The following is a 22786-nucleotide window of genomic DNA, read 5'->3' on the forward strand; positions in this document are numbered from 1 at the left end:
CTGCTCCAGTTTGGGGGTGACTGCCCCGAGGGCCCCGATGACCACAGGCACCACTGTGGTCTTCACCTTCCAGGCCTTCTCCAGTCCAGTTCTCCAGGAATATATATATATATATATATATATATATATATATATATATATATATATATTTTTTTTTACAGCTTAAGCAGTATGTGTCAATTCAAGACAGCTTTGATGATTTGGTTTCTTGTACAAAAAAATGTACTTATTGCTGTTTTCCTGTTATTTTGGGAAGCTGGACAAAATATGTGGCTTCTTTGTAACATCTGTGCTAAACTCAGCTACAGTTCATTCTGGAAATTTTTGGGTATCGATTCAAATTTCTAGGCAGCTGCTCAAAAGCGGTTAGACTCAGATAAAACAAGAGTCTCTACTGACAATTTCTTTACAGTAAGTCAAGAACAAATCTGAAGTTGACTTAAGCTCAACTTGAATACATTGATATAAATAAAATAAAAGCAAAAAGAGTCTTTCCCTAAATATTTCCAGATTGATCTTCAGTTTTTCCTTTTTCCCCCTCCAACTGGTTGCCTTCTTTCTTTTTAAGCTACGTCTGCAGTATGTTAAAAACATCGGTTTGACTTGTAACAATTGCAGCTGAAGCCCGACACGGTAGTGCACGTGTGGATCGGCAGTGGGAGTAACTCAGAGATGAGCAAAGTGACCGCAGCCGGATACACCACCATCCTCTCCGCCCCATGGTACTTAGATTATATTAGCATTGGACAGGACTGGCTGAATTACTACAAGGTTGAGCCGCTCAACTTCAACGGTCAGTTTTAGTAGTTAATAATAATAATAATATAATAATAATGATGAAGATAAAGATGATGAGTACTTCTCCCTCCCCCCAATCATCTCATGATTGAGGGAGAGGGATCACTTTTCAGCTTGTTTTTGTTCAACAGACTTTAATGTAAAGAAACTGCACAGTTGTGACAACAAGTCAGTGTGTGAACATGGGGCAGTGCGGTTGGTGGTTTTGCTTCTTTATTTGTGTATTTCACCTGACTGGTTGACTTCAGTCTTTGGTTTCACAATGATCAGATCAAACAAGATAACATCTGTCATCAGACGAAAGGTGCTCAGAACCTCTCCAGGTTCAGGGATGTTTTGGAGGGACCACCATCAGCAGATGGAAAAACTCATTGTGGTCTGTTATTTCAATCTGTCTACCTCTCTGTATGTGTGTGTGTGTGCTCTGTAGCTGAAACCAGACACACTAATCCACATTTGGAAAGGAACCCCGGCGGCATACCAGTCTGAGATGGCAAGAATTACGTCGGCAGGGTTCAAGACCCTGCTGTCGGCTCCCTGGTACCTGAACCATATCACCTATGGCCAGGACTGGCCGGGCTTTTACAAAGCCGACCCGCAAGATTTTCAGGGTTTGTGCCTACATGATGTATATATATATATATATATATATTCTGGTTACGCCTCACCTGGTTGCAACTGCCTTGTTCCTGCACTTAGAAGCTAGCGCTAGCGTTGCCACACAGCTAGCATCTGCAGGAAGTTAGAAAAGCAGCGATTGGCTAGCGACCTGTGGACTTTATTTACTAAAAACCACAGGCTACTCTGTAACCAAGTCATGTGTTTCAACAGTCCTGTAAAATAAGAGGTTTTATTGCTGCAAATGTCAAAAAGTCGAAAGGTTTTTCCAGCTTTGAGTCTCTTCGCTGCATGCTGACTCAAACGTGACTCAGCATGCAAAGATTACTGGATCAGGCTCGTTTACAGAAAAATTCATGAATCAGACACTGTCCTCCTGAAATAGAGCTGGGCAAAGGTAAATGGAGCAAGCTTCCCAGTTTGATAAGTAAAAATTAAAATTACTCAGAGAGAAATGTTTTCTCGCACTGAGATGTTACCTTCTCAAGTGTTAAAATAATTTTTAAAAAGTCAGTGTTAACAATGTAAACAGTGTTATGTACAGACATTTTGAGAAAAAACTAGATTGAAGACTTTGAGTTTCAACCAGTTGGCGAGAAAATTCTGGCTCAAATTTCTTCCAATAGGAGCCAAAACACAAGAACCATGAATGTTTAAAACATATACATTTGCATGGATTTGTGTCACTATTCTGTATGAAACGCAGGGAATGTGTCGATTACGATCGGCACTACTACGCGTGCCCTGCTTTATTATTCAGCTGGCGTTTGGCTAAAATGAAGCAAAATCCTTTAACTAAAACTGACATGTCCCAGTGTTGTCACTCCTGTGCAAATCTTTGTAAGCCTGTTGAATAAAGAGCAGGAAAATGTGCTTGTGCTTATGAAAAGGAAGCCGAATTTACTGAAAATATGCTTAAAAAAAAAAAACAGGAACTGAAGAACAAAAGAAGCTTGTGATTGGTGGAGAGGCCTGTATGTGGGGAGAGTACGTGGACGCTACGAATCTGACACCGAGACTCTGGTAAAATATGTCTCTTAGCTTATTTTAGACATGTATTTCCACTTTTTGTCATGTTTATAGGCACAAACTTCTTTAGTGTATTTCTGTTGTGTTGAGGGATATCATGCAAAAATTCTAAATCCATATTGTCGACTCCTAGTGTTGATACTTTTTTTTTTCCAAAGGACTGTAATCACAAATGATACCAGAATGCTATTTTATATGTCTTAGGCCTCGAGCCAGTGCTGTAGCAGAGCGGCTGTGGAGCGCTAAAGAGGTCACGGACACCGGCGACGCCTTCAGCAGACTTTCTCTTCACCGCTGTCGCTTGGTAGAGTAAGTATCCAGATAAGTACGTAACGGATATTATTACTTATTACAAGAGACATTAAGAATCTTTTCTTTTCTGTAAGGCGTGGGATACCAGCTGAGCCGCTGACTCCCAGCTTCTGCCTGCATGAATACGAAGGCGTCTGAGCGCTGATGTGCTGGTCTGGGAACCGAAAAGGGAAGCACACGCACTCACAATCAACCTGTATGCTTGGTTTGTAAAACTGGGGAATCAAATGAGGAGCTTCTGCTTCAGAGCTGTCACTGTACTTATTGAATGCGATTCACAAATCTTATGTTCTATGTCGATATGAATGATTTTTTTTTTTTCTACATGCTTTTGTTTTTGTTGGTGAGACTGTTTCTAAAGATTTCAATAAAATCTTGAAATTGTAATTGCTTCTGTGTTTTTGTTTTTATTAGCAAAAACCATACAGAAATACAGCGGCTGCGGATTCATTTAGCAGCATAACAGGAGTATGACATTGTCCTCTTTCAATGTAATCTCAATATTTACCATAATAAATAGCTTTTTTTTTTCCCCCAGAAAATGTGAAGAAAACTGTAAAAATGTGTGATCACATCAAACCGGACATTCTTTTAAGAAGTGCGCTCTGGTCATGGGGGTTCATGGCTTCGTAGGCGTCCAGCTCCATTGAGAAAGTGGCGTTTCCAGAGGTCACAGTTCGCAGGACCGTGGAATAGCCCTTTAACGTGTCAGAAGATTAAATCATTAAATGATTTTCAGAGAGCAGAAGCAGATATCATTTAAATCACGCCGAATCTCACCATCATTTCAGCCAGCGGCACCGTTGCCAGCAGCACCTTGTTGTCGTGGCGACTCTGGATTTCTCTGACGGTCCCCCGTCTTTGGGCCAGGTCCCCCAGTACCGAGCTGAGGTGCTCCTCCCCGACGGTGACCTCCAGGGACATGACGGGCTCCAGGACCTGTCCCCCTGCCAGCCTCAGGGCCTGGGTTCCCAAAGTGACACCGTTAAGGCCATGCCATCTACCGTGCTGCGCTTTTTAACGTGAACAAACGTTCTAGGTTTACCTTCAGCATGCAACGGGACACGCAGGCCGACACCATGGCCGGAGACGTCCCCGGCTCCACGGAAACGCTGTGGATCAGACAGGAGACGCCCCAGACGGGGTAACCCAGCAACGGGCCTGGGGGAGGGGGAATCATATTTGAGAACCTTAATGATGAATCAATATGGTTTTGATTAAGCTGCTTTTGTTTTTTTGTGTGTATTTGAAATATGTCTACTCTAGTCTTCAGAGTTAAATAGCTAATCTTCTCTTTATATGATACAAGTTTTTCATTCTTCCTGTTCCTTTATCATTCATCATATTTTTTTAGTTGTTACATGAACTATTTATATTTATTATTGAGTGAAAGAAAAAAAAAGTTTCCAGTTTTCAGCACATTTCCAGACTGACATCCTTAATTTGGATTTGTAATTTTTCTTCTTTTTGTCATTTTGTTGAACATTTTTACTACTACCCTTTGCCACGTTGTTGCGATAAAGATGTTTCATGTTTAGGAATAAGAAAGAATTATTAAAGCTACGTTTACCTTGCAGGTATGAGCTTTGCACTCCGTTTTCCACAGCCTCTTTTGTTTCTGGCTGGATCTGCACTTGTAGTTCTTCTGTAAATGCTACTTCACACGAGGCGAAGTCCACCGGTCTGACAGTCAGATTGACCGACGCTGCATGCCTTCTGTCCCCTATGGTCCGGTCCAGTGTGTCTGAACAAAGGCGGATTCATTAGCTGATATTTTGAGCCTTCCAGAAATGAACGTTGAAGCGGCGCACCTGCAGTGGAGGCTTCCTGGAGGATAGTTTCTCTGTAGGCCACCTGCAGCGGCCCGAGGTGAGTCTCAATGCCGTATTCTCGTCTGATTCGGTCGTGGATGATGTCGATGTGCAGCTCTCCCATCCCGCACAGGATGGTCTTGGCACCGGAGGAAAACGGGTTCTTTAAAGTTAACCTGCTGTGCTCAGAACAAAGCTCTAGCTGATCCAAAACAAACTGCTACTACCTGACCAGAATCGGGGTCAACTCTGACTTTCAGGCTGGGGTCTTCTCTCTGCAGGCAGTTTAGCGCATTCTCCAGATCTTTTAGTGAAGAAAGAATAAAATGTTTGAAAGACTGGAAAATGTTCAGGAGTGAATATAAACACTATACTAAAATTGTTCTCTTCAGGGGAATAAATTTTGAGGTATTTTTGGTGGGATTTCATCTGAGAGATCAACACAAAGCAAGAATTGTGACGAGGGAAAAAAACTATGGGATGAGAGTTTTCGTTGCAACACAAATCATTTTTCTTTTATTAGCCTTTTTGCTTTGCTTTATTTTTATGTCAAAGCAGGTCGGGGACACAAACATCCAGCGGCTTTTCACTGTAGAACAAACTTTGGCAAAACCATCCACTGACTGGCTAAATACAGCAAAGGTTTTAAAAGAAAATTGTTGCTGGGAACAAACTAAAAACATTTCATAGACCAAAAAAATTGAAAATAAATTTGTCCCAAAAAGCTAAATAATCGCAAACATTACGGAAAACATCAGACTAATGCTTTGTATTCATGTTTAATTTTAATTAAAATAATGCGTTATTTTAATGATTTACTGTTCCGTGGGCAAAATAGAGAGAATTTGTGATAATAGCATTTTGCATTTTTAATTCAGGGGAAAAAAGAAAAATAATTGTGTGATTGTTGACCCTAGCACCAACCTGCCTGCTTGGCCATGGTGGGAGGTTCTATGGTGCAGAAGAAGACAGGATCAGGGACTTCCACTCCCGACAGGACGATGCCGATGTCGGCTTGGTCTCCACGCTTCGTCCCCATCCCGCCGTCGCTCTGCGCTCGACGAGCAGCGGCGGCCGCAGACGCCTTGGAGGAAACGATGGTGTCTCCCGTGACCGTCTGACGTGAAAGCGCGAAAACATGAGCAAGCTCTTAATATTCGAAAAAGGCGTGGGGAATAAACGGGTCACCTGCTTCAGTCCTACGGTCAGGGCGATGTTTCCCGCACTCATGGAGGGGATTTCAACCTGCTGGTCAGCGAACGGCACCAGCAGTCGGCTCATCCTCTCCCTGCAAGCAGAACGTTTCTATCACTCCGTATCGTAATAAGTGACGCCGCGGCTGGCGGGATGGAAACGACATACGTGTTGTTCCGGTTTATGTTGTGGACGGCCGTCTGTGCTTTCAGCGTTCCAGAGTAGATCCTGAGGAACACCAGCGGACCGCGCTGCTTGTCGTGGAGAACCTTAAAGGCCAAGGCGCACAGGTCGTCTTTGTACCACCGTCTGCTGGTCCAACACACACATATACTAATTTTCATTAAAAACAATAACACATTATTTGAACGTCTGCACTTTCCATAATAAATTAAGAAATCAGCACCCTCTTTTAGATCAAGTAAATAAAGTAAATCAATTCTTTAAAATAAAACCTTCAGAGCCACTCCAAATAAATATGTGCCCAATATCACTTGAGTTTTTTTTTAAGTTAAATTATTCATGATGACCCACAGTAGAAAGTTTATTCAGATCTGTTAAATATTTACATTGATACAACAAAAAGTAATTCAAAGATATGAAAAATTAACCTTAAAATATGCTTAGTATTTTACTTAGAAATTAATTTAAAAAGCATGTTCCTACAAGAATTGTAACCCTAACGTTTTGCAAAGAAACAAATGATTTTCTTGTAACCCACCACAAAGACATTCAGAATATTATCTACCACATTTAATTGGATGTTTTCTTGTCTTTTTTTTATTTTGGAGAGGAACTATTCTTACCGTGATATTTCTTCCTGATTTTCAATAAATAAACTAAAACTGAATGTTGCATTTACAGTGTGAGATAATACTTTTCCAATAAAATATTTCCTTCCCTTATCATTTTCCATATCTTTACCAAAGGCAACATAACGCATATAAGGTTCTACATATAATTTGACATCCGTTTAATAGATAAAATTACTGAAAAGAGGTTTCAGAGGTCACTCACACCAGGTCATGGTGCCGTTCGTTAGGAGCGGGCAGGTAAGCAGTGATGGCGTCTAAAAGAGGCTGAACGCCTTTGTTTTTCAGAGAGCTCCCGCACAGCACCGGCACGCCTTTCCGGGCCAGAGTCACCCGCCGCACAGCTTCCTGTAGCTGGAATATCAGATTAAACACAGGTAAGTTTGTAAAGTATCATCACATCTCAACACAAAGTCCTGTTCTAGGTCAGTGCAATGGAAGACTTGCTTTTTTTGCGGGAACAGCCTCAAAATTGTCACTAAAATCCGTCAGCAGCAGCTCAGCAAATTCATCGTCCAGATCAGCCACCTGGGATTCAGAGAAGAAAAAATACCGTCATCAAAACATTATTCTTTTTTAAAGTTAGCTGTTGCTGCAGATTTCAGGATGTGTACCTGCTCAATGAGTGCCGCCCTGGCCTCATCGGCTGCTTCCAGGAGTTCTGGATCTTCGGATTGGCCGAGAGATTCGGCTTCAAATGTTCGTCCGTTGTCTTGTGTCGATGTCAGGTTCCACGTGAGCTTCTGATTGGTCAACAAGTCCACCACACCTGTGAAGTTCTTACCGCTGCCGATTGGTATCTAGACAGGGATGGATTTAGGAGAAGCTTACAATGAAACCTCATATTTGTTATTTACAAAGATGTTCATGTTGCAGCTGAAGACAAGAGTTGGAAATAAAAGGGATTTATTCAGTAAAAATGAACAATTTAGAGAGAATGTTGATGTACCTGCAGGAGGACTGGAGTGGCTTTCAGTTTCAGTCTTATGCTCTCAAGTGAGAAATTTAGGCTGTAAGAAAAATAAAATATAGCTCCATTTTTAATACCATGTAAAGTAAACCCACAGTTTGCAGAAGACAAGATGTCCGAGTCACTTACTCAGCTGTAGGTTTGTCCATCTTATTCAGGAAACAAATGCAGGGTACATGGTGCTTCTCTGCTTGCCTCCACACGGTCAGAGTCTGGGCCTGTTAGGGTTTTCAAAGGCAGCGGAAGTTGCTAATTACACGAGGAAAATCATTATTAAACCTAAAATGAACGAATATATCTGCTTTGCCAACCTCGACGCCAGCAGAGGAGTCAAACACGGCAACAGCCCCGTCAAGAACACGAAGCGCCCGTTCCACCTCCAGAGTGAAGTCGACATGTCCTGCAAACACACGAGCTCTACGCTTATTTATACTTTCATTTTAATATTTTAGGTTTAACAAGTTTTTTTATTTATTTATTTATATACCTGGGGTATCTATGAGGTTTATGCGATGGCTTTTCCAATCAAACGTGACAGCTGCCGACTGGATGGTGATGCCGCGTTCCCTCTCTTGAGCCATGAAATCCGTGACCGTGTCCCCGTCGTCCACGTCTGACGGAAACAAACGAGCCAACAGTTCAAACCATGGAAAACAGGCATCCACACACTGCTGTCTGTGTCTGAGACACACCTCCTAACGCCCTCGTGTAGCCGGAGTAATACAACATCCTCTCTGTTGTGGTCGTCTTTCCTGCGTCGATGTGAGCCATGATGCCGATGTTTCGGATCCTGCAGAAACAGCACAACTTAACACCGATCTAATAGGACGTGTAGCGAATGGCCTGTAAAAATTGATTGCTGAATAAAAACGCCTTACTTGGAAATGTCGGGGTTGAGCACCGTCCGCAGTGATTTGATATCATCTGTGATAGTTAGCAAGAAGGTAAATACTGAGTATTTGACTAAATCCAAGTTAATCAATGGTGTATTTTTTTAAGAAAATTTATAATTTTGTCACATTAATAATAATTGGAGGTTAATTGCTTATTGTGTACATCATAACTTACTGGAAGAAAAAAATTGTAAAATGTTTTAAAAATATGATTTATTTGCATAAATTCCTTGAATGCCTTGCAAATGTATTTTCAACTCTTGAACTTTTCATTTTATATCATTACAGACACAAGGTGTATTTAATTAAATAGAAGAAAAACTATAAAGAATTTTCAAAACATTTGACCAGAAAAAGCATCTAAAAAGTGTAGTGTGCAAATGTGTTAACCTACTCTACTCTAATACCCTCGAATAAAATCTACTTAAATAAATTATTGTTTAATGAATCTGGAAAAGCATTTTTAGAGATCCACAGCTTAGGAGATAAAATCTGTTGACAGGACAATTATTCATTTTGTACTCAGCAAATATGGCCTTGATGAAAGAGTAGTAAGAAGAAATGGATCCTAATTTGAAGTGGTAAAGTGACAAAATGTATATATAACTTAATTCCAAACTGCATGGATTAGGATATTCTTGTAAATCCTTAAAAATCCAACACAAACTTTAAAACATTTTAAACAATGAAGCTAAAAAAATTCCCAAATAGTCTTTTTTTTTTTAAAAAAAACTTAAGGAATGTAGTTATATATTCTGCTATAGTAATCCCGTTTAAGCTTAAAAGAAGACCTCCACAGTGCCCTTTAGTAGTGATGAAAATATTTGTATTAAGTTGTAAATCACACCTGGTAGAGCGACATAATGTCTTCTTAAATGCCAGCTCAGTCTACATCTGCAGCTCTGTGATTCAGCTCTCAATAAGCATCGACCCTATGAAAGACACTGTTATTAATCGGATCAGTTAATAGTATCATATATGTAAAATAATTATATGTCTTACCCATATGATCCCCTTGAGCGTCTGTAAGGCTCTGACAGACATCTCTTGTTATAAAAGCTCCTTACTGCCTTTCTGTCGCAGCTTTAAAGACAATGAGACAGGACTAAGAGCTGTCACCTCATTCGTTACATAGGAAATTTAAATAATTTATATGAATAATACAGAAAAGCAAAGGTATTAAAGTACCCTTGAGAGCACAATCATTTTTGTTACTAAGTCTCGTTTAAGGCACGACTCCAAAATACATCCCCTGGATCCCTGAGGCTGTCATTTGGTTCCGCGTTTAGAAATAAATTCACTTTTTTTTTTCTTTTTTTTTTTTACAGTTAAGTAAATTTAAGTATTAGAGTACATAACAAATAGATTAAAGCATTTTTCTACGGATACGTTTTATAATGTTTGACAACAAAGCCGATTCTAAAAAATAAAAATTTAAAAACGGATATGTTTCTTCAGCGTGGTGACGCACTTCCTCTACGTATCGGCTCCGGGGAAAACAACATCAGAAGAACCCCAGCCTCAAGCAAAAACACCAAAAAACACCGTGCCTTCATCAGCCGTAACCACCAGCAACGTCTTTATTGAAACAAGTAACTTCCGAAGAACAACATGGTAAGAAACTCAGTCGTCTAAATGTTGTTTATTGGCCGGTATCAGACAATTTCACGCTTTAGCTTTTCTTGAGCTAGCTTTAGCTTTCGTCAGCATGTGGCAGCGAGGGCAGGCGCTACTCTGAACGAAGCTGGATTTCAGCTGTTTGTCTCAAAATCCACCTCATTGTGTTATTGTCAGGTCTCTGATGTCATTACAATATCTAGGGTATATTTTACACACGAAAGTAGTTTAGGTAACCAGTCATGGAAGGTAACTGAAAAATTCTGAACAAATATCGAGTGTGATTAAATATTTTTTTGCATAAGAAAACTGAACTTTGAAAATAATTTTAGCTTGTGATTTTGTTCTCAGTCTCAATGCCTTAAATCAATATTCATTTGTGTTTGTTTTTTGAAACCATCCGACCTTATTTCCTTAATTATTTCCTTAAAATGTCTGATTTTAAAGGTGACATAGCTAAAGGCTGACAACTATAGAAATATCTGACATAAATAAACTATAAACTGAGCTTTTTACATTGAACTCAAAAAGATTAAGAACCTGTGATCTTTCTGCCACAATGTATTTTACAAAAGTTTATAATTAAATCTGTAAAAGTTGATTTCCGTACAGCCTCAACTGCAATGTTTGAACGTGTGTGTCCGTCTTGTTTCTCAGCCTCAGAACGAGCACATCGAGTTGCACCGCAAGCGGCACGGCTACCGCCTGGACCACCATGAGAGGAAACGGAAGAAGGAGAGCCGAGAGGCCCATGAGCGGTCCCACAAAGCCAGAAAGATGATTGGATTGAAGGCCAAGCTCTACCACAAACAGAGACATGCAGAGAAGATCCAGATGAAAAAGACGTGAGTATGGAGGAGGATATCCTGTCTTGTTTTGTTTTCACCCTTGTAACTTTTTCTTTCGTTGTTTTCAGCATCAAAATGCACGAACAGAGGAAGACCAAGCAGAAGGACGATGACAAGACCCCTGAAGGAGCCGTGCCGGCCTACCTGTTGGACAGAGAGGGACAGACTCGTGCAAAGGTCCTCTCCAACATGATCAAACAGAAGAGGAAAGAGAAAGCTGTAAGTGATGTTTTATGACGTGCACATATATCTTTTTTCGATTTACTTCTTTGTAATTGTAAACATTTGTATAAAATTAACATGATTGTGCTTGTAGGGCAAGTGGGAGGTGCCCCTGCCAAAGGTTCGCGCTCAAGGAGAGACAGAAGTTCTTAAAGTCATCCGAACAGGAAAGAGACAGAAGAAAGCCTGGAAGAGGATGGTCACTAAAGTCTGCTTTGTTGGAGACGGCTTCACGAGGAAACCTCCAAAGTACGAGCGCTTCATCAGACCTATGGTAAGCCAACCGTACAGGTTGAGTTAAAATGTTTTCTACTCCTTGGTACTGATGCACCGACTCACTTTTTGCACTTTTGATACAAATACAGATATCTGAGGTTTAGTATTGGCCGGTGCCGATGCGATACAGAAAAACTGTGCTGAATTAGCTTGAAAGATTTTTCTTTCAAACTCAGACATAAATATACTGACGTACAAATTTATCTCTGTACCAGTACAGTGTACGTAAATGCAGCAAAAGCTTGACAAGCTTGGTCAAGCAAAAACAGCACAACTTTCATTTGTTTGGTCATTGCAACAGTCAATGTGAAATAAATAATAAAGAAACTGAAGCTGACAAAAAACAAATGGCAACAAACATCTTTAAAATGGTTCAGAAAGTGCAATTAGCAATTCTAAATAAAATGTAAAATAAGTAATGAAGCATGACAACAGAGTAAAAGGCATAGAATTAGACTGAATTATGGATTGGTCACATGGTGACCAATAACCGATCTAAAATTATTTTCCAGTATCGGTACTGATACAGATTAATATCGGATCGGTGCCTCTCTACTCCTTGGTTTGAGCTCAGTCACCCACTTATCTGTGTCTTCTCTAGGGTCTGCGTTTTAAGAAGGCTCACGTCACACACCCAGAACTGAAAGCAACGTTCTGCCTTCCCATCCTGGGAGTGAAGAAGAACCCTTCGTCACCACTCTACACCACTCTGGGGGTCATCACCAAGGGAACAGTGATAGAGGTCAATGTCAGCGAGCTGGGCCTGGTCACACAAGGTGGAAAGGTTATCTGGGGTGAGTTCTTCAATAAGGATTTTTTGTAGGATGTAAGATAACTTCAAGTATAATTTTGTTTCTGTTTCTCTTTTTTACTTACATATTTCTTCAAAAAGTAGGAATAACTCTTCTTTTAAAACATCAGATCTTCACGTTGAAATGTTTTATTTTTTCCTTCTCAGGTAAATACGCCCAGGTGACAAATAACCCAGAGAACGATGGATGTATTAATGCAGTTCTTCTGGTATAAAACTCTCTACCTGCCTGATAACTCCTGATTACACCAAGAGGATTGATTAACAGTGGACCTACTTTCACCAAACTGTTGGGAAGGTGGCTGGAGCTGTGATTGGCTACGTCTACTGCAGCAAAAAGGACACTCTGAAAGGAAATCGTTTGATATAAATAAACTTGAAATGACATATATTTTCTTGACTTTTGCATCTTCCTTGTAAATTTTGTAACAATAGAATAAGAGAACTCAAAGCTGAAGCTGTTCATGTTTTTCATGTCAGCTGATATGTTCTTTGACAAGAGACTTGTCTCAAGCTTAAAGCCATATTAAACAAAAATAATCTAAAATCACAAAAATGTTATGACGATTGTGTGTTTGAAAATTATCTAGTAAAAATAAAACAGAAGCTGCCTCTAGATTCTGGGTTTTTGGAATATATGTCAACTTCTGTGATGTTATAGGCTGTTGGGATACAAAAAACATAGTTTATCTCCACACACGACATTTCTGAAGCTTATTATGAACCTAAAGTGAAAATGATAATATTTGGAAAGATCTGATCTTGATTATTTTAGTTTAATCTGTGCCGCATTCACTTCCACAGACTCAAAAATGGGAATTTCAATGATTTATTTACTTCTGTATTAGAGTTGCATGACATGAGGAAAATGCGTGATAATGTGTGCTTAAAATTAAATTTCCATCTTGACAAGATCTTATCACAGAAGTTGCTTCAGGTCAATGTTTAGCTTAATGCTTTACCATCTTTACCTTCTAAAATATGATTACAGTGTGTTCCATTATGTACATTGCCATAACAATAAATTTACCCTTTACATTATAAGTAAAACATGTTATAAAGCAATTATCATGGTCTTGATTTTGCTTCCTAACACAAACCTGCTTTTGAGAATCACCTTATATATTTCACACAATGTAGCACTTCGATTGGGAATCATCAACCCAACACAAAGACTGTTTCCATTTAGACGATCAGAGTTGATGAGACAATCCTGAGTTTCTTAAAAAAAAAAGCAAATCTTGTTATGACATTTAATTTCATTTGTGCAATTTTTAGCAGTGTGCTATGAGATTTAAAAGCTCTAGTCGTTTATTGAGGTAAATAAAGAGCTGCTGAAGTGCAAAATTCCTTCCAATAAAAACAGAAAAAGATGTGAGGCAGTTACTTCCAGTAGTCCGTTCACATCCGTCACATCACTTAGTGATTCATCCTCATGTTCTTCAGGTGTGCACATCTATCTGTAAAAGTTTAGTTTGTGCTGTACTGTTTTGCACCCTGTGGAAGAGAACAGCTTCTCAGGTTTAGGGGAATAGACCATATCTCTGGCCACCATGTTCGCCACATCATGGTTCGGTTCGAGGTTTCTGGCTCTCATCTCAGCCATGGCACACTGGACCACATGCTCGTACTCCAGAGGAAGGAAGGGAACAAAGAAGTCCACCAGGTTCTTGTCAATCAAACCTGTGTGAAAGAAGCCCCCTGTGGGACGGGAAACGGAAAAGGACTCTGAGCACTTTTACTTGATTTTAAGGAAATGGTGTTGAGATCTCAGCTTACCATTTTGGTTATTGAACACAGACAGGGAGAGTGTTTCTTCTAGGTCTTTGAGCGTGATCTCTTCTCGATATTTTCCCGCCTTCCTGAACTCTAGAGCCGTATTAGTGATGATGTCTCCTCCTGCGTTGCTGTCGGATACAAACCAGAAACAATACGTTGAATTTAAAATGAAAATCCAGAGCAGCCAATCGCCTTTTGAAGTCTCGTAATTACGAAACTGAGTTCACTTGTATAATTTAACATTTTATGAAGGTCTCAAAGAATATCAGAGAAAAACCCACCTCATGAAGACTGAGGAACACAACTGACAGGTTAGAGATAAAGACGTGAAACTATTTAAAAGCTGCACATCTCACAGCTGGGGTTCAATGCATCATCTGAGAAATGACAAGAGTCTATGTTTCACACAATAGCAGAGCTACCCAGTTAAACTTAACCTGAGCATGGAGGTCATTAACCACAAAAGCAGTCAAGAGCACCACGGTGACTTTTGAGGAGCCTGGAGGAAAACCTGCTAAGATGTTGCAAAGGAGTTCACACTGTAGAGGAAGCTCACCTTCCAGTAACAGTCAGAGCGCCAATGGCAGTATAGGTCAAAATATATTCATGAGGTGACTGTGGCTCTGTGGGTAGAGTAGTCATCTTGTGATCAGAAGGTTGTAGGTTTGTTTCCAGCTTCCTCCTGTCACTTAACCCCTCACTGTCACTTACTTAGAAAAAGTCTATAGCTGTCCTCCTTAAAATGTGAATCTTGTGTTGTCTTACCTGAGGAAGATAAAGATGGACTTCCCATAAGAAACCCCGTCCAGATTGTCATGGTAGTCCAGGTATGGCTTAATGCTGTCAATCAAGCCTGGGTGCATCTTGTCCATCTCATCAAAGATGAACATGGAAAGCTCACAGTTGGTCACATTGCCTCTGACCCACTGCTGCAACTGAGACTGAGAAGAAAAGCAAGTTAGCTGACTAAGCCAAAAAATAATAAAATTGCTAAATTATTAAAACTTGTAGTTATTATATCTAGGAAACTAGTGATCAGGCCCGAAATCTGGGAGTAGTGATGGACAAAGACCTTAACCTTCAGAGCCACATAAATAGTTACAAAGTTTGCCTTCTATCACCTGATGATCAGGCATAACGGGCCAATGTCCCAGGAAGATCTAGAGAAACTCAGCTCGTGTGTGTGTGTGTGTGTGTGTGTGTTTGGGGGGGGGGGGGGTTCAGTCGCACTGATTATTGCAGCAGTGTCTATTTGACAAAATGTAATAATTGTTCATTGCTTGCTGTTCGCAATATAATTGGTTTCAGTATTATGTTTTTTTTTTTTAATGTGAAGCATTTTGAACTTCCTTATTGCTGAAATGTGCGACACAAATAACGTTGACTTGATTAGAGATGTGGGCCATCCTTACCTTGTAGGTATCAATCATATGCCTATGCGGGAAGTGAAGCGTGGCTGTAAACAAGTGGACGAAGCGGCTTTTCATTCCGTTGGTGTAAATGCTTTCGGCGATGAGCCTGCTCATTACGTTCTTCCCGGTGCCGGTCCACCCGTGGAGAGAGAGCACCAGGGGCTTGTTCGAGTTCGTGTTGCTCATGAAGCCGTTCACAGCTTTGAAAATGATGCTGGACGCAATGTGCTGTCCGAACATCTTGTTGTCTAGGTCCGTCTGGAGCCCTGGAGAATTTAGACGAAAAGCTAATCAGGAGATTTGTGGCTGGAACCACATGAGTCATATAGGAAAGGTTTGCAGGAAGGCCATTGTTTTCTTCTGAATTTGTGGAGTAATCCCTGTTATCTTGTCAATTAATAAGAATGAATGCATGGGAATACCTCATACAAGTTGGGCACAAAAGATTTGAGCCCTTGAGATTGAATAAATGCTTTCTAGTTTTTGTGGCAGCTGCCACGGCTTCGGTGGCAGATTGAATATTGAATATGAATAAGTTTATTTCAAACAAATAAAATAAATAACAAAAGCAAATTTAAAATGTCCTAAACTGTGGATGATGATCATCATCATAGAAGTGCTGCCACAGGTGCTGGAGCTAAACTCTGAATAGGCGACAGTTTTCAGATTCGCTTTCATAGAACAAACGCGTTCATCAAACAGATATGTGAAACTTTAAATGTCGAACCACTCAGAATTATTATTTTTTTTTACATAAGACGTTTTTATAGAATTAAGTTTGACACACACAAAAAAAGCACAACACTCAGAAGCTGTACTGCTTAATCAGATGCTTACTTGTTCTATTGAAGGATATCCAAACGGGTCGGCAGCTCTCTGAAGTAGAAGAAAATGTTACTCGATAAAATAATAGTGACACCAGCTACGCCAATAACCATTCACATTGCGGTAGTAGTGCCAACGAGTTCCAGGTCCACCGCCGTGCTGGAGCAGAGAAACAGCCAGATGAGCAGCAGGACATGTTGCTTTTTCGGCTGCATTTTGATTACCAAGACAAACTGGGACAAAACCGAAAATAACACATTATTGTGGCCAAGCGTCTTGAAGGGGAAGTGCTGTTGTTGTAAAATTGTTGTAAAATTGGTCATGTACGAGTCCAAAGGTGCCATATTCTGTTTTATTTACCTTAAAAGTTTGTGGCATGTGTCCGTTTACTTAGGATAGATAAATCATATCTAAAATGGGGGGTCTGTAATGAAAGGAACTTCCTTAAACTTTCCATCTACTAATCAAATTATAAACTATGTCATAAAACAGTACTCAGAAACCTACCAACATTTATTAGTCGGATTCATTTACTGCAAGCTGCTAGGACTTAATTTTACAATGTGAGTAAATGTTTAGAACAAAGTGGACACATTTAACATGGTATTTATGGTTAAACTCCAGCTCTGCTCATACACGAAAAATGGAAATATTTCTGAATCACCACGTGATTCAGAACTGAACAGTGACAAGAAAGCTCACAAATGTAATTAACACTGAACATTCCCTCCAAGAACTATTATATTTTCACAAAAGAACCCCCCCCCCCCTCGAAGAAATAGCAGCACAAGACAACTTGGAAACTGACACTGGTCAAAAACACATATAGCTTTTCAGACCTGGGAATACCGTTATTTAATCTTAATGCTGTTTTTAGCCAAACCTGTCATGACAATATATTTTGCTGGACAATAAATTGCCCCAGTAATTATTGGGATAAATTATAATGTTGACCATTTTCAAGTAATATATTGATAATGGCATAATACACACTGAATTTACAATGCTAATTCTAAATAGAAGTGAGGTTGTGTCTTAATGTACTTAATGTGTATGAAAAAACTTTTTCCTACATTTTTCCTACAAAAACAAAAATATATATATATATATATATATATATATATATATATATATATATATATATATATATGAGAATTGGTTTACAGTGTTTATGGTCCTCCTGCTCCATCGGTTTTTAGGCTTTTTATTTCACTGTTTCACCTGAAGTTGCACTTTGCACAGTCATGCTCTGCAAGTTGATGATTACACAACATTCCCTATATCAACGCCAGCCGGCCTCATTACGGGTTTATTGAAGTGATGATAGAGTGGCCACTGAAAGAGCTGGAATCCGGTGTTCCCTTTATATTAACGAGTGAAACGCTGATACTCAAAAACATGTTTTATTATTAGCTGTGATCTGAATGCTTGGTGGTATTTACAGCCAAGGAGCTTTCTATGCACAGCAGAAATTCACATTCACATTCAGAGGTAAACAGAAGCAGTCACACTGAAAAGGTTTGCTTTCTTCTTAACACTTGTACAACCAACAGAGATATACTTCCACCCACTGCTTAGAAAGTAAATACAGTAGCTCCAAAAAAGCATAGATGCCCCTCTTAGTATGGCACTGAAACAATGAGAAATTATCTAAACTTTTTCCAACATTAATGTAACATTTATTCTGTACAAGTTGATTAAAGACAAAAGAAATCTGTTGGAAAGGATTTTTTTTCTTTTTTTTTGCAAAAATGCAGTTTAATAATTATGAAGAACCTCAAACTAAAATGTGGTAGACTCAATTTCATCATTCAGTCTACTTGAGTAAACACTAGGTTTGCACAACAGCAGGAAAATGTATAACTGTGATACTCTTGCTGAAAATTCCAGCACTATTAATTATTACCCCAAATTTTATTTTACCGTCCTCCATGAGCAGCTCAGCCACTAAAACAATAGATCAGGTGTAAACATTAAGAGCAGAGTCCATCCTATTGGTCAAATACATCAAAAACGCCCAGAGCAAATATTGTTTCTAAGCTGATCTTTGCTATTTTAATTAGGAGTGCACCGATTGCAGTTTTTGGCCGATCACCGATTTTTTAAATGAATGACCTGCTGATTCCAATTTTGGCTTTTTTATTTTTGTCTTAAAAATGACTAAATACAGCAACAAAGTCACCAAGTTGGCAGCTATAGGATGACGATTGATAACCCCGCACCTACAAACCTAATTTTCAGACTTTTGCAGGGATAGATAAGATCAGTGGATTTATGTACGTATCGGCCGATTGCCAATCAAACCAAAACAAAGGGAGTCAGGGCTGATTTGTTGGCCGGCCAATTTATCGGTGCACCGCTAATTTTGATATTACAATGATATTTTGTAATGGCCAAGCTAAAGATCAGAACAATCATCAATAGAAAATCGCCTCATGAAATAGACTTGGAGAACTGTTGCAAGTCAAAATGCTGGATGATAGATGCTCAGATGCTTAAATTAATAAAGTTTGAAGTTTATAAAACTAGGCTACTGCAGCTAAGCTGGTGCTTTCCAACTTATTTATTTATTTTTCAGCTGATCTGTATTAGAGTTGTACAAAATTAGGAGAACATGCGATATGTGATAATGTGTGTAAGTCAAGTTAAGTCTTCCAAAAAAAATGTAAGTGTTAAGGTCTTTCTGCTTTTGATTTCCTGAAAACAAAAATCATAGATTATCATCCGTCCAAGTGCTGTAAAAATGAAATAAATGTCCATCTTGGCAAGGACTTATTACAAAATGGCTTCAGGTCAATGTCTAAGTTAATTCCCTAAAACCCTTAGCTTCTAAAATATCATTACACTCCATTATGTTCTCATAGCGATAAATTTACCCCCAACATTACATGTGGAAATGTTTTAAAGCGATTTGTCATGGTCTCGTTTTCTTTTCATAGCAAAAACCTGACATTTGAAAATCACCGTATATTACACGCAATGTAGCGCTTTGATTGGGGAAACGCCAACCCAAACTGTTTCCATTCAGACGAACAGAATTGATGATGAGACGACAATCCTGAGTTTCTTAAAAACAAATCACGTTACAACACTCCATTTCACTGGTGTAATCTTTGCAGTGCAGCGAGGTTTAACAGTGCAGAATAAAGGACACTAGATTTAAGTTTTAAAAAAGGAGACTTCCTGTTTTCACCTCACCTACACCACCAACTGCTCGTTTATTGAGGTAAATGAACAGCTGTTGACGTGTAAAATTTGACGAAAAACTGTGAGACAAAGATTTAAGGCGATCCGTTCACGTCGAGACCACGTCGGAGAACGGCTCCAAAGGGAACCGGGATTCCCTGACAGGAAGACATCAATACTTAAGAGTTTTTCCAAGGAAACACAACCGTCCAAGACTGGCGACATAAAAGCAGAGATTAAGCTCTTTAGCAAGCGACTAATCGCTCTGACCGCTTGAATATTTCATCCGGCTGGCGCTGAGTGTAAGTGAGAAGGCCTCCTGATGGCTTGACGGCCACAAGGTCAGACAGAGAAACCTTCACTAAATTCTCTTCAGCCAGACTGGCTTCCTGTCTCTAGTCATTTTGGCTGCAAAGTTCTTTATCTAAAAAAAAAAGTGCACTTAGTGACGCGTCTTTATGTCCTTTAGATGCACACATCTACGTGTAGAAGTCCAGTTTGCTCTCTATCGTCTTGCAGCCTTTAACGGAGAACACTCGCTCAGATTTGGGGAAGTAGACCAAATCCCTGGCCACCTGGTCCGCCACGTCGGGGTTCGGTTCGAGGCTTCTGGCTTTCATCTCAGCCATGGCACACTGGACCACGTGCTGGTACTCCAGAGGCAGGAAGGGAACGAAGAAGTCCACCAGGTTCTTGTCGATCAAACTTGTACGAAAGAAGCCGCCTGAGAGAAGAGAAACAGAAAAGTACTTCAAGAACTTTACTATTTTTATTAAAGAAACGGCGACGTGATCTCGGCTTACTTTTGTTGTTGTTGAACACGGACAGCGAGAGTGTCGTTTCCAGGTCTTTGAGCTCGATCTCTTCTCGATTTTTTCCCGCTTTCCAGAACTCCAGAGCCGTCTGGATGATGCCGTCTCCTCCTGCGTTGCTGTGGGGTGAAAACCAGAAGCGATATATGATTTAACCTGAGAGAATATCAGTGTTTTCACACCTGTTAGTGGGGTACACTTAGTTTGACTATATATATATATATATATATATATATATATATAACTCTCAGAAAAATGCTTCGTTTCTCTTTATTTACTACATTCATAAAAATTTATATAAAACCGGGAGTATTAATTTCCTAAGACACAAGCCAAATCTTCTGAAGTCTTAGTCGTTTACCTGAGGAAGATAAAGATGGATTTCCGGTAAGAAACCCCGTCCAGCTTGTCATAATAGTCCAGGTATGGCTTGATGCTGTCAATCAAGCCTGGGTGCATCTTGTCCATCTCATCAAAGATGAACATGGAGCGCTCACAGTTGGTCACATTGCCTCTGACCCACTGCTGCAACTGAGACTGAGGAGAAAACCAAGCAATTAAAACAGGTCAGACGGCTGAAATGTGTTGTAAAACTCTTCATGGACTATAATTCACCTTGTAGGTGGCCATGTGCTCCGCGTGCGGGAAGTGAAGCGTGGATGTGAACACGTGGACGAAGCGGCTGTGCATTCCTTCGGCATAAACGCTTTCGGCGATGAGCTGGCTCACAAAGTTCTTCCCGGTGCCGGTCCACCCATGGAGAGAGAGCACCAGTGGCTTCTTCGGGTTCGGGTTGCTCATGAAGCCGTTCACGGCTCTTAAGATGATGCGGGACGCAATGTGCTGACCGAACAGCTTGTTGTCCAGGTCCGTCTTGAGCCCTGGAGAATTTAGACAAGAGAGGCATCAGGATTAGTTGCTGTTAGGTCGATTCTGACTTTTCCCTCATTTTTCTATTTTTTTGGCACTTGGTTTTTCACTTTCCAACGGTTGTCATGATGAGTAACCATGGCAACAAGATGTTTCCTACTGATCAAAATTTAATTTCTAACTATATGGTAAGACAGAGATTTAAAATGACTGCTACTGAAGTTGGCTGCAGAAGGAGAAATGGGGTAACGACACCTCTATGCCACGATAATGAACAGCAAGCTCATTGTTCAAGCTGTATTAACCATTTATGTCCGTAGTGAGCAGTGCACTCTACAAACCTAAAGACATTTCACTCTTTGCATTGGGGGGGTTTGTTGTTTTTAAGTTTCTTGAGCCCTTTAATGTGTACTACACTGCTGTGGAGATCTACAGATGCAGAAATTCTGCAACATTTGCTAGAACCATTAGCTAAAAGGGCAATATTTTTCGGTTTCAGTTTACATTAGCCCCCACCCCCAACTCGCAAGCGCCATTTTACCGTCTCCCTGCTAGTTAGTGCAAATGAATAACAAAGTAGATATCTTACACCAGGCTCAAGTATTAACACTGCATTCGAGCTCACCTGTTGCGTTATAGGCTATCCATTTTGGATCGCAAGTTTCCTTAAAGTAATTGAAGATCGTCCGCCCCAGCGCAGCCCCGACACCGACTACCACCGTTGTTGTGATCGGATCAAACGCGTTCACCAGCCCGCTGAATGTCAATGTCACCCACAAACAGATATGCGGAACTTTCATTGTCGAGCCACTCGGATTATTTCCGACATAAGACGTTTTTGTGGAATAAAATGGGAAGGACAGCACGAGAAAAAAAACGACAGAGGGCATGCACGGGCGCTTCCGCCTACGTCATTGTGGTGTTGAGTTACGTTCAAGTCAGGGTTGAAAAAAATTGTTTAAATTGGAAACTCAAAAGGATTAAAGTGAAAAAAGTGGGGGGGAAACACCAAGCAACACTAAAAACCGAAGTCTTTGCAGGATTGTCTGCTTACTTGTTATATTGAATGATATCCACTCGGGCCGGCAGCACTCGTGGAAGTAGTAGAAAATGTTCTGGTATCTCGCTAAAATTCCAGTGAGAGCCGCAGCCATTCCTACTGCGATAGTGGTGCTAATGGGTTCCAGCGCCTCCGCCATGCTGGAGTAGAAAAGCAACCAGAGGAGCAGAACGTGTTGCTTTCTCGGCTGCATTTCTTTTACAAAGACAAACCGGGATAAAACCGAGAGGAACACGTTGTTATGGCGAAGCGTCTCGAAAGGGAAGTGCTGTTGTTAAATTAGTGACGTCAGGGTCCAAAGGTTCTTCTTCTTCTCCTTCTTAAAGGGGTTCAGTTTACACATTAATGGCTGAGTTTCCCTAACTCTTTCAGCCTCTGAACTCTGTAAGTAAAGATGCGTTTTTCTCACAATTCACTAATGACTGTTGCTTTTTATTGCTTTACAAAATTATCGACTAAATATACTCTTTGGATATCTTATGAAGACCATTTCACAGTAGGGGTCATTACCCTAGACAAGCAAAAACGTGGCTGTAAGACACGTCAGAGTGTTTCACATTACAAATACAATATATATAAATCTATATCTATATATATATATAAATCTATATATATCTATATATATATATAT

At 40.0% G+C, this 22786-nt stretch overlaps 4 protein-coding genes across 8 annotated transcripts in view; 2 read left to right on the forward strand and 2 right to left on the reverse strand.

Annotated features, from left to right (window-relative positions):
• The window catches only part of hexb (hexosaminidase B (beta polypeptide)), an 11223-nt gene extending 8106 nt beyond the window's left edge, over positions 1-3117 (forward strand). Inside the window, exons 11-14 of one of the 2 annotated variants that reach the window (XM_015043551.1) lie at positions 1229-1409; positions 2349-2439; positions 2650-2754; positions 2832-3117. In XM_015043551.1, the coding sequence (XP_014899037.1) occupies positions 1229-1409; positions 2349-2439; positions 2650-2754; positions 2832-2895 (441 nt within the window). In that variant the 3' untranslated portion in view covers positions 2896-3117. Of the gene's footprint in view, positions 1-618; positions 794-1228; positions 1410-2348; positions 2440-2649; positions 2755-2831 lie in introns of both variants that reach the window. The other variant, XM_015043552.1, reaches the window with a different exon arrangement.
• Positions 3118-3146: 29 nt separating this feature from the next.
• gfm2 (GTP dependent ribosome recycling factor mitochondrial 2) lies at positions 3147-9690 on the reverse strand. 2 transcript variants are annotated; one of them, XM_015043548.1, is made up of 20 exons: positions 9440-9690; positions 9285-9369; positions 8423-8468; positions 8237-8334; positions 8032-8157; positions 7856-7944; positions 7674-7762; positions 7524-7584; positions 7189-7374; positions 7022-7102; positions 6780-6928; positions 5931-6071; positions 5757-5856; positions 5493-5685; positions 4796-4872; positions 4569-4707; positions 4328-4501; positions 3803-3918; positions 3538-3720; positions 3147-3455 (listed from the first exon to the last, which is right to left on the reverse strand). In XM_015043548.1, exons 1-20 carry the CDS (start codon positions 9479-9481, stop codon positions 3327-3329), a joined length of 2304 nt encoding a protein of 767 aa, XP_014899034.1. In that variant the 5' UTR covers positions 9482-9690; the 3' UTR covers positions 3147-3326. The 2 variants fall into 2 exon arrangements, with proteins under 2 accessions (XP_014899034.1, XP_014899035.1); XM_015043549.1 differs by having other exon boundaries at positions 9285-9381; positions 9440-9689.
• Positions 9691-9898: 208 nt separating this feature from the next.
• On the forward strand, positions 9899-12602 carry nsa2 (NSA2 ribosome biogenesis homolog (S. cerevisiae)). Its single transcript, XM_015043556.1, has 6 exons — positions 9899-10051; positions 10712-10899; positions 10971-11121; positions 11219-11398; positions 12002-12194; positions 12359-12602. The coding sequence occupies exons 1-6, from the start codon at positions 10049-10051 to the stop codon at positions 12424-12426; spliced, it is 783 nt and encodes a 260-aa protein (XP_014899042.1). The 5' UTR covers positions 9899-10048; the 3' UTR covers positions 12427-12602.
• Positions 12603-12900: 298 nt separating this feature from the next.
• On the reverse strand, positions 12901-22521 carry tor1 (torsin family 1). 3 transcript variants are annotated; one of them, XM_015043555.1, is made up of 5 exons: positions 22150-22521; positions 15403-15668; positions 14756-14931; positions 13991-14118; positions 12901-13912 (listed from the first exon to the last, which is right to left on the reverse strand). In XM_015043555.1, exons 1-5 carry the CDS (start codon positions 22346-22348, stop codon positions 13668-13670), a joined length of 1014 nt encoding a protein of 337 aa, XP_014899041.1. In that variant the 5' UTR covers positions 22349-22521; the 3' UTR covers positions 12901-13667. The 3 variants fall into 3 exon arrangements, with proteins under 3 accessions (XP_014899041.1, XP_014899040.1, XP_014899039.1); XM_015043554.1 differs by lacking the exons at positions 12901-13912; positions 13991-14118; positions 14756-14931; positions 15403-15668 and adding exons at positions 17618-20137; positions 20217-20344; positions 20587-20762; positions 20841-21106 and having other exon boundaries at positions 22150-22457; XM_015043553.1 differs by lacking the exons at positions 12901-13912; positions 13991-14118; positions 14756-14931; positions 15403-15668; positions 22150-22521 and adding exons at positions 17618-20137; positions 20217-20344; positions 20587-20762; positions 20841-21106; positions 21721-22018.
• Between the last annotated feature and the right edge of the window lie 265 nt (positions 22522-22786).

This window comes from Poecilia latipinna, unplaced genomic scaffold (assembly GCF_001443285.1).
Source record: "Poecilia latipinna isolate Pla-1442-1.1 unplaced genomic scaffold, P_latipinna-1.0 Scaffold638, whole genome shotgun sequence".
In the NCBI taxonomy this organism is placed as follows: Eukaryota; Metazoa; Chordata; class Actinopteri; order Cyprinodontiformes; family Poeciliidae; genus Poecilia; species Poecilia latipinna.

What these genes read in the sequence shown, in the direction of transcription:
- gfm2 (XM_015043548.1), bottom strand. Translation starts at nt 9,481, where the DNA reads ATGTCTGTCAGAGCCTTACAGACGCTCAAGGGGATCATATGG. An exon ending in CTCAACCCCGACATTTCCAA is followed by an intron (nt 8,335 to 8,422) that starts GTAAGGCGTTTT and finishes CTGTTTCTGCAG; the next exon opens with GATCCGAAACATCGGCATCA. An exon ending in CCACTCCAGTCCTCCTGCAG is followed by an intron (nt 7,375 to 7,523) that starts GTACATCAACAT and finishes ATCCCTGTCTAG; the next exon opens with ATACCAATCGGCAGCGGTAA.
- nsa2 (XM_015043556.1), top strand. An exon ending in AAGATCCAGATGAAAAAGAC is followed by an intron (nt 10,900 to 10,970) that starts GTGAGTATGGAG and finishes CGTTGTTTTCAG; the next exon opens with CATCAAAATGCACGAACAGA. An exon ending in AGAAGAGGAAAGAGAAAGCT is followed by an intron (nt 11,122 to 11,218) that starts GTAAGTGATGTT and finishes TTGTGCTTGTAG; the next exon opens with GGCAAGTGGGAGGTGCCCCT.
- tor1 (XM_015043553.1), bottom strand. Translation starts at nt 21,985, where the DNA reads ATGCCCTCTGTCGTTTTTTTTCTCGTGCTGTCCTTCCCATTTTATTCC. An exon ending in GATAGCCTATAACGCAACAG is followed by an intron (nt 21,107 to 21,720) that starts GTGAGCTCGAAT and finishes TAAATTCTCCAG; the next exon opens with GGCTCAAGACGGACCTGGAC. An exon ending in AGCACATGGCCACCTACAAG is followed by an intron (nt 20,763 to 20,840) that starts GTGAATTATAGT and finishes TTTTCTCCTCAG; the next exon opens with TCTCAGTTGCAGCAGTGGGT.